The sequence below is a fragment of the Pteropus alecto genome, unplaced genomic scaffold, assembly GCF_000325575.1.
Source record: "Pteropus alecto unplaced genomic scaffold, ASM32557v1 scaffold67, whole genome shotgun sequence".
NCBI lineage: Eukaryota > Metazoa > Chordata > Mammalia > Chiroptera > Pteropodidae > Pteropus > Pteropus alecto.
In genome coordinates this window covers 698357-708780 of record NW_006441061.1, presented here as the reverse complement: position 1 = coordinate 708780, position 10424 = coordinate 698357, and the positions used below count along the sequence as shown (strand labels likewise).

The following is a 10424-nucleotide window of genomic DNA, read 5'->3' as shown; positions in this document are numbered from 1 at the left end:
ATCCAGCAAAATGCAGTTGAGATTACAACACCGAGGTGGCATGGAAGTCTGTGAGGTAGATAGGCATGGCTGAAATCCTCTTATCTTTACCGAACTCTGGGCTATATAGGTTTTGAATTCCAACAAATAAGCAAAACTGTCATTTCTATTTTGTAGCAAGCATTTATGAGTGCCTGCTATGTCCCTGGCATTGGGCATGGGAAGGTAGGTGGTTCTAGATGATTCTGCCTCTGAGAAAACTACTTCACAAAAGAACTCAGGTGTCCAGGCAAGAGAGGGAGCACCGATGTTTTTCAGAGCTAGGAAGCAGCAGGGGATTGTGACAGGGCTGGAACCACTGCAACAAGTTGCTCATCCAGGAGAGGCGGGAGGAGATGAGGACCGGGATTGCAGCTCCGCACAGACGCAGCAGCACAGTCGCGTCTGTGGTGGGCCCGCTGGTTAGGAAGTGCACAGCTAAGGGAAATGATAGATTTCTAGTTAAATCCCTTAGTAAGATTTGGCTGAACTTGGCCCTGAGGTTTGAACAGAGCGGCTGATAGTAGAAGAGTTCGGGCTTGGCAGTCAAAGTTCCGGGCCCAAATCCTGGCTCTGGTCGGACTGGATGTCTTCGGTGAGTCCCGTGAGCTCTCTGAGCCCCAGCTTCCTCACCCACAGGAACACAGTGGAAGGTGCAGCTCTCCTTAAAAAGTCTGGCATCAAGCGGGCAACTGAGAAGTTGTTAGGTGACCATCGTCACTGGCCCTACGCCGAGATGCACCTTCATTTCCTTCCGCAGGGCCCAGAACTGAAAACGCCAAGAGCCTTTGCAGGACGCGTCGGACAGTTTCTGAGTAAATCATCTCCCTGGTGGAAAAATAGGAAAGAGAAGAGACGAGGCTCTTTGCAGTTTTTGCATTACAGATTCTGTAGGAATCTACATCTATCTATATTATAGGTTCTATAAGAAAGCTGTCTTTTCAAGTTTTCTATTTGATTTTTAAAATTGAAATGTAATTCATATACCATACAGTTCACCTTTTTAAAAGTGTACAGTTCAGTGGTTAATACATTCACAAGGTTATACAACTATCACCAGTATCCAGTTACCGATCCATTAGATTTTTAATATATTCTTTATCGTTGTTAATAAGATTAATTCATCCTTATTATAAAAAAAGTTATTTAACCTTCCAAAGTATATATAGCAAAAAAGCAAATGTTCTACAAAAATGAGTATTGCGTGTAGTTGGTTGGCATCAGACCCTTAGCCCGGTCCCTTCTCGGTGCCCCTAGCACAGATATTAGGAGTACAGCGGACAGGTCTCATCCTGCCTCAGCAGTGATGTGCCCACAGTGGTCCTGAGACTTTCAGGATTACAGAAGCCATAGTGTCCTTTCCATGGGAACGACTCCCCTCCCCCCCAGTTTGGGAAGGTGGTTGTCGCTTACCCACCTTGACCGCGGCCTCCACCTCTGCTGCTGCATCAGCACATCCAGACCTGCCCTGCCACCTTTCTGGGCCCCTCCTGCTGCCTGAAGTGGGAAGTGATGATAGACAGCCTGCCTCCCCGGACCCAGTTTCTGATTAGCCTCCGTGGGACATAGCTGGCTCTGCCCTCTGCTGCTTGTACAACCAAGCTTGGCCTGGTTTTTCATTCTGGTGACACATTCTGTATGTAATTCCTCACTCTTCCCTGATCTAGACCCTGTCTTAAACCCAACACTTAGAAAATTCTGGAACTTCTAAGGCACAGTGTCATGGTCTTTACAGCAAAGACATTCTAGATATCTTCCTGGTCACCAATAGGGCAGGAGCCACAGACCATTATCTGTAATGCATCATTACAGAAACTTCAACGGTGGAGGAAGTTACCTTGTGTCAGGGTTTTTGTACTAAGTGTCCCTGCCTCTGGGCCTGGGCACAAGGGAGGATGCTTGAAGCACCGGCACGATTGAAAGTAACCTCTTGACAACTGTGGGTTGGTCCTCCCCTTAAACACTTGAAGGACTGAGAGTCTAAGCTAAGAAGGAAATCGGATGCTATGCATCTTGGCCTGTGACATGTTTTAGTCCTGGAAAAACAAGAGAAAAATCTTTTCCTCTTATTACCCATTGCACTTTTAACTTCTACATTTTTTTTTGTTTTGTCGCTTTCTCTTGATTTATTTTTTCATAGACCCCTTTCTCTTTTTCTCTCATTTTTGTACCTCATTCCTTCCTGTGTTTCTGCGGGGGTCTCATGGGCTGCTGGTGGCTGACAACCCGAGACTTCCCTTCTGCAGCTGGCTCTAGCTGTTATGGTTCTCATTGAACTCTCTGGGGCAACAGAGAGCCCTGTCTTCTGACCTTTCCTCTGTGATTAACTTCTCCCGCCGCCCTGGCCTTAGCCACGGAGCCCTTCCTGATGTTTTCCAAGTCCGGCCCCTTCCGGTAGACCGAGGAGGTGCAAAAGGGCGGCCTGCTCCAGGCTTTGATGTTGACCTTTCCAGGTTTTCTTCCAGGCAGCATCTTTGTAACTCAAGTGTTCGTTTGGTTGGGTTCAGTGGCTTGGAGCTCTAGAAGGCTTCTCTCCCAACCCCCAGGGTTACTTCAGGAAGCCACAGGGCCGCACTCTGAAGGGCATTGTCCTCCTTCTCCCCTCTCCTGCCATCAGCTCCAGTGATATACATGTGTCTCGAATTAGCAAACCATCTCCAGTGCCCAACTCCACACACACTGACTGGGCTCCACCGTGGTGAGCCCTGTGGTTTGGGCACCAAAACTGCAGATGGAAACTGGACAGTCTCTGCCTCCTCTCCCAACCGAGAACTGCCCCCCACACTCTCGGAGCCTCATCTTCCGCTATTGCTCACAAATCAGGGAGGGCTGGTTGAAAACCAGGCAAGAAGCGAAATGCCATTTCCCCTACGAAAACCTTGGTTAACCCAGGTCATTCGTACCCTTTCCACTTTTCAGGCCATGTTTTCTGTTTTTCACCAGCTGTGACCTTTGTCAAGTCACTTAACCTCTTTAAACCATAGATTCCTCAGTGAATTGTGGAGATCAGCCTTTCGAGATTGCTACGAGAATGAAATGGGAGTGATCATAGGTCCGCCCCACAGTAGCTTACACACGTGCAGTGATGTGCTTGTTTAATGTCTGCTGTTAACTGTAAGCTCTGAATAGTCAGGGCCCCGAACTCTTTTTTCTCTCCTCTGTCCTGAGCCCAACATGGTGCCTGACACAGAGTAACATTTGTTGATTGACTGACCAGCATATTGAAAACACTGAGCACATAATAAATGCATCCGTAAGATGTGAATTTTCTCTTTCCTCTCCCTGGTTGCCTTCTTAAAATCAGGCTCCCGCATGACGAGTTTGTTTTTCTCTGTGCTCACCATGAATCGCATTACGATCCTACTTCCCTCGTTGCGTTGGCAGCTGGAGTGCTCAGAGACAGATCTGTGGCCGTCCCAGGAGATGTGCAAAACCTTACAGCGCACAGTCGAAGAACTGACTTCTCCCCAGCTTGCAATTTTTCCTTTGCCCCTATTTTGCTACTTTTACTGCTGGTATTGAGCAGTAAATCCTGTTTAGGACAAGAAAGACTATCCCTTTATTTAAACTAGTAAGGAAAATCTACTTTTATTCTGGCTATGAAGTGCCCACTTGCTATTTATTTTTCAGCTATAAATATCAAATAACCATTTTTTCCTTAAGTGTAACATAATGGTTAAATGAAGTTAGTATTAAGAATAGCATAAAAGACTTTGAAGTAGAAGGACTTAGGTTGGAATCATCATTAACTGTGACCGTGGGCAAATTTCCAAGAATCTCTTTTTTAATCTGTGAAAGGGATGGTATAAATTGGATTATTTGAGGATTAAATGAGATAAGGTAACCGACGCCCCCCGCACAGCCCTCAGTGATTGGCGAGTGCTCGGCACGTGGCTGCTCTGCCACCTTTGTTCTTCCTGCTCTGCACGTGGCAGCACCGTAGACTCTGTGATACAGGAAGCAGCTCGATTCCTCTGTGACCGACATCTAGAATAACCGTACGAATTAGCACGTGACTTACGCCAAACGGGCAACCTGACAACTTCCTCTAAAAAGAAAGGCGTTAGCAACCACCGGGCTGCTGGATTCAGTAGGACTTAAGGGAGGAGGGGGCCCGAGGCCCACTGAGCCCGAGGCGTGTTTGGAGCAGGGGGTTCCTGTGGTGAACGGGATGTTGGGACAGAATGTGGAAGGGCCTGGGACTGGCATCCGGCTGGTTGGACCTCAGGGAAGCAAGCTCGCAGGTTCGAGAAAACCTGACCTTCCATGGATGTGCAGCTGCTGGTCTGGGAGACAGTCAGCTTGGTTTATCGTAGCACAGCAGACCTGAGTTCAAGTCTCCGTTCCGCTGCTTACTAGCTGCGTGACCTGTAGGAGTTGTTTAGCTTCCCAACCTTCATTCCTTCATCTGTAAAATGGCAATGATATTAGTACCCATCTCACACTGTCGTCATGAGGATCCAATGAGAAAATGCCGGTCAAGCCCTTAGCCTAGTGCTGGCTCGTGGCAAACATGCAGTAAACAGCGGCTGCCCTTACTGGCTTCCTGCGTGACACTGGCCATTCTTTTAGCCTGTAGGCCATCTATCCGCTCACTCTCAGGAAGACCAAAACTGTGGTTATTTGTGTTCTCCAACACTGGGTCCTGTGGTCTTTGTTCCCATTCTTTTGTTGTAGCCTCTCTAACAATGCCAGGCCTCGTGACTTCATTGCAGAATTTAAAACTCTAGGACAAGCCATGTTTATTTACGCTTTTGTTTCTTTTTTAAAAAAGAAAAAAATCTCAACGGAATGAGACCTCTTTCTGGGTTTTACTTTCTTTTAAAAATGGTGATCTGAGGAAAGACTTGTGGGATTTCCTTTGCCCATCAGAGTGTTTGGTTAAGAAGGTGCTGTGCCTCTGAGGGGTGGGAGGGGACTGTGATGTGTAAATTGTAAAGCTGACTGCATTTATGCGGGGCGGGTGGAGGAAAGAAAAACAGTGGATCTTACAAATCCCTGGGCAGCTCTTAACTAGTGCCTTTCCCAGGTAAAAGAGGTGTAGCTCACCTGGGGCTTTGGACACCCTCCCCCGCCTCCACTCCCCTCCTCTCCCCTCCCCCTTTGTCTCAGGAAGCTATATTTTATGTGTTTGAGCAGCCAGTGTTCTTTTATTTCACCTGACTCTTTTCCAATTAGTAGCTGCTCACCTCAGGGGAACGTAATTAAGAGGGCCCTGGTTATCTGGGGGAAAGGAATTAAACAAATTGTGAAAGTGCAGTAATAATGAACGGCGAATACAGGGCCATTAATAAGTCTGCAGTATCCATATTCATGCCGCTCATTGCTAGGAATGAGCTCATGCTGTAGGACTTACCTGGAAAAGAAGTGATCTATCTGCACCTCGGGCCTAGAGCTGGGTGACTAGTCCCCGTGGCATGCCAGCTCCCCTCTCCCTCCGCTAAAGTACTGGGCATTCGCTGTGGGGCTGCGGGGACTTAGCATAAGCTTTTTAGCCCCACAGCCCTGAATTTGAATACAACTTTCATCTTCACTAGCTGTGTGACCTCAGGCAAGTTACTTTACCTTTCTGAGCCTGTTTCCCATTCTGAAAATGTGGAAAATAGCACTACCTTGCAGAGTTGCCTTGAGCATTATGGATAGCTAATGCGTTGAAGCAGATGGGTTATAGTAGCTCAATAAATATTAATTCCTTTTCCCCTTAAGGGGATTCAAACTGAACATAACTTTCAGGTAAAAGTCATTATATCATCACTGCCTTGACACCAGCAACAGAACCCCTTTCCTTTTCAGGGGAAAAGGAAGAAAGAACAGCTTTTACTCTTTCGGGATGGATTTGATGAAGGCAGATAGTGCGATAATTCCCAGGAAACAAGAGCCTAGGGCAGATATACCCTGTCCTGCTCTTCAGAGATCGACAGTGGCATCTCACAATCTGTCAGACACAGGACAGCTGTGACGCAGTTGGTCATAGCTGTTAATATCATCATCACTTTATGCGTATTGTTGGTTCCGCACATGATGTGTCTAATTGCCGTTTAAAATCTCTTCAAAATTGCACCCAGATTCTGCATTGAAATGTAAAGTCGCTGTGCATGCTGAAAGACACCAGAGCAGAGAAGCCTAGTGTTTGTTTGCTGTCAGTGAAACAGACATTTGCATTCATATTTTCTTGAAAAGCAACAAACAAGTTCTTTCTGGGACCCCGTAAAGGAAGATAGCACCTAGTAGCTAAAGTTTTATTAAGTTTTGTTACTGAGATGCCCTTGGAAAAACATAGACATCAATGATTCTGAATCAAAAAATGGTTCAGGTAAGTCGGACTCTGAATGTGAAGAACTTTTTTAGGAACAGCTTCAGCAATTAATTTTGCTATATTTTCCTTTTACTGTATGCCCACGAGTGTTGCGTGGTTTTTAAATTTCGTCATTCTACATGATAAGAAAGTAATGAATCATAGTTTACTGGGTAGTTTTTTGCTTTCTCGGTGGAAGTAGAGGTTGCCCGCCAGAGAAAGTGATGAGCAACCCTACCAAACTCAGCAAGTAGCCAGGTGACAGGGGAGTGCTTGGAGTCAGACACCCGTGTGTAGAGATGACGCATGTCAGGCACCTCGCATCCATCCTGGAGTCTCAGCCGTTCTCACCAGGGTTTGCCAAGTATCCATCAGAACCCGGACAGCGACAGGAAACCATTTGGGGGACAATAACAGACTGGATCCAGAGGCACCAGCCATTCCAGGGGCTCAGAGAGAACCCATTTGGACATGATGGCAGTCACCTACTGAGCCTACCTGCCCTGTGCTGCCCCTGTACTAGGCACTTTGTGGATTATCCCTAATCCATCAGCAGTCCTGAAACATTTCCACTGGCACAGGTACTGTCCTTCTAGAAGACACTTTGCCAAGATATAACAAAAGATGTGAAAAACAGTCCTGCCTTTTGACTTAGTGCTCTGTGTTTGGGAATCATGCACGTGGAGTTTTTTTGGTTTTATTATAGTGTTACAGTGAGAAGTTGGAAGTGACTTAATGTCTCACTTGAGATATAGGGGTCATGCATTATAGTTCATCTGTACTTGGTGGAATATTACACAGTCTTTAAAATAATCACAGTCTGTAGTGAAAAATAGGAAATGTTTATGTAACCAATGAGAAAGCAATAAAATGTAGCTTCAAAGATATAAAAATGTCTGTTAATGTGGGGCCAGTATTGGAGGAGAACAAGGTAGAAATAAAAGTCGTTCTGTTAAAATGACATGATCATGGATAAGTGGTTTTCCCCCAGAAAAATTTCTCTTTACAATAACAAGACAATTAAAAAAAAAAAGAGGTTTTCAAAGAAAAAGGGTCAGTAGCAGCAGTGACTGCTGAGGTTTAATGAAATTAGAAACTTTTCAGAAACGTATCTGGAATTGATATGTTAAGATGCTACATTGACATGTTAAGAGGACTCTGGGTCTCCTTTTTTCCCCCATTTCCTACTTGGAATTTGTAATTAGGCTATATGCTGAGTGTAAATGCTGTATTTGAGGAAGTATTTGAGGCTTTGTAAGCAAATGATGGTAATGTAAAAGGTATTTGTCTAAATTTGCATTTATATAAAACATGGAGCTGCTGTGATTTCAGAATAATGTGTTTTAAATATTTTCTAAATACAGAGCTGTTGCAGCCCTAACAATACTTGGCTAAGAAACTACATTTTGGTGGTAGGCCGTAATTACTCTTAGGAAAATTATTGGGCTTAAAAAAAATACCTACCTAAGGATACTGACGTGTGAGTCCCACTTTGTCCCTTGCATATGTAGTCATTTCTGGAAGACCCCTTTTTCCTCTCTTCTAAGGTATCACTGATTTTATTGCAGGACAAAAGGGCATGGCATTAAAACCTATATACTCGAAATTCTAGAAAATATTTCTTTTTTAGGTGGGAGCCTGTGTTGAGTTATACAGAGTATTTTCACATTTTTTCTCACAATTTTTGGAGTGTCTTTTTCTGTGCATTAATTCATTTATTGAAATTTCAGTTCGGAAATGCTAATTAAAACTCAGTCCTCGGTCAATTGCACGATTGATTGTAGGAGCTGGAAAAGTTGATAAGATTTGGTTAAATGTTACGGATTTGAGTTTTTCTCCCTTCTATGCGTTAGGCTGTGCTTCTGAACACATTAATCAGTGGCCATTTTTCTGGAATTTTGCACTCTTCCTGCTTCCTTTCATTACATTAGGCGAGGTTCCACTAGATGAGACATTTGTAGTCTTAAGACTTCCTGCCAGAGTTCAGACTTTGTATTTTTGACATTGAAGCTGTCGTGTTCCTGAAGCTACTTAATTAGAAACACATTCATTTCAGTGTACACTGGAAAAAACTTGGACAGCAGGGCCAGGCACACTGGGAAGTGTGAGTATTTGTGGAGCTGGCAGCTAAACTAATGGTTTACAGTTTAAGGGAAAAAAATATCGTAGGGCATTTTCCTTGCCCCTAGAAGCGAGGAGAAGCCGAATGTGCACAGCAGACACCTTTTTTAAAAAGAGAGAAGAAAGAAAAAAGACAACTCCACTTTCACTGCAGTTATGTCTATAATTCTTTCTTTGGCTATTATCAAATACAAAAGTCTTCTAGAAGAATCGTTCCCAAAGTATGCTGCTAATATTCAAATCTGTTTTATAGGCTCCCAAGATATATTACTGCTGAGATCTGTAGTAAGGAGGACGTTTTATATTCGGAGGAAGGATTTTTGCTTGAAGAATTCTGTTTGTCAAATGGTAGTGAGGGAATTGTGCCCTCTTCTTATTTTTAAGTGTTTAAGCAATTTTAAAATGCACATCTGATGCTTAAAAACTTTCATTGCCTATCCATTGGTTTTTCAGGATAAAAACCAAAACTCCTTAGTATTCAATTGGAAGCAAATCTCTCCTTTCTCATTTCTAACCACTCCTTGTTTCCCCAACCCTGTCCCCAAGAAAGCCATCCTGCAGGTCCGCTCCCACCCCCAGCTGCTCCAGAGGACGGGTACCTGGTCAGCGCAGACTGAGACAGGTAGCTTTCCTCTAGGCTAGATCCACGCACCGTTTTGCACCTTTCATAGGGCCTGTCGCATACCAGAGAGACATGTGGCAAGGTTGCCAGTCGCTCCCTTTCTCCCTAACTCCTTGACCTCCCTTCCCTACCCCCAGGAAGAAGGTCACATGGGAGGTGGGCCTGGGGATTTTAGGTTCGGTATTATGAAGTCGGTATGGCACAGAGGAAGAAACTTTGGAGTCAAATCCTAGGTTTGCCACTTTGTTTTGTCACGTCAGATAAATGATTTCAGCTCTCTGGCCCTATTTCTCTGGAAAATGGGGATAATACCTACTTTGTATGGTTATTGTGTGGATTAGGAAAAATGAATCTGAAGTTCCTCATATAATGCCAGCACGTTTGTCATTGGTAAGTAAATCTTAATGATAATGAGTGTGTGCACACGTACCCACAGACACACAGACGCCTGAAAAGAAAGGAACTCGATCCATAATGCCCGGGTTTTAAAACCTCTGGAGCGGGGTTCTCATCTCCTGCCCAGTTGCTAACTTAGGGAACCCATTGCCCTGTGAACAAAATAGTTTGAAGGGGCTCTGTGAATTTTAGTGTCATCAGATGGCACGTGTGCAGCCGTGGGGGGAGACGCTGGCTGGTAGCTCTCCACGTACCTCGTTGAATCAGATCGGACGGTTAGGTCACACTTCTTGATGGCAGAAGGAACCAGCAAGTAAACAAATCATTCTCCATTCAACCTTATTCTCTGTTTTTTTTTGTTTGTTTGTTTGTTTTTTTCCTATTATTGTGATAATAGTAGTTCCATTTGTACCAGGAACTGTAGTAATCACTCGACGTATATTTTCTGTCATTCCGATAGCAACCTACCAGCTCGATTGCAAGATCCCATTTTAAAGATAAGGCAACTGAGGCTGCGCAGTTGCATTTGCGTAGCTGCTACGCGGGGACTAACGCCAGAGCTGGTTGTCTTCCCACCACCCGTGCTGCTTCCAGTACTGCCCGCATTTTGAAATTCCTCTGAAGTTTCTAGGCTTGGGAACAAAATGTCATATTAAGATTTTTGTTGTGAAAAGAAATGTAACTGTGCATACGTTTATTAAAACAGTTTTTCTCCAAATAGTGAACCATCTGTAATTTCTGTCGGAAGCAACAGACATTAAAGCAGCTGTGTGTCTCTGTTTCTCTTCACAGTGCTCCCATGCCCTACCTCATAGGAATCCATTTAAGTTTAATGGAGGTAAGTTGGCTCCTTTCCTCCCCAAATCACTCTACTTGCCGTTCTGTTTTGCTGCGTGGCAGCGGGAAAGACGCAGCCCGTGGGCTCACCGCTGTGCGCGGGGGCGCGCGTGGCAGCAGCACCTCGTGGACCGC

The 10424-nt window shown here is 44.7% G+C and overlaps 1 protein-coding gene across 1 annotated transcript in view; it reads left to right on the top strand.

Annotated features, from left to right (window-relative positions):
- The window catches only part of DENND1A (DENN domain containing 1A), a 428365-nt gene that overhangs the window by 217236 nt on the left and 200705 nt on the right, over window positions 1–10424 (top strand). Inside the window, exon 10 of the mRNA XM_025051273.1 lies at window positions 10245–10290. Within this exon, the coding sequence (XP_024907041.1) occupies window positions 10245–10290 (46 nt within the window). The remainder of the gene's footprint in view (window positions 1–10244; window positions 10291–10424) is intronic.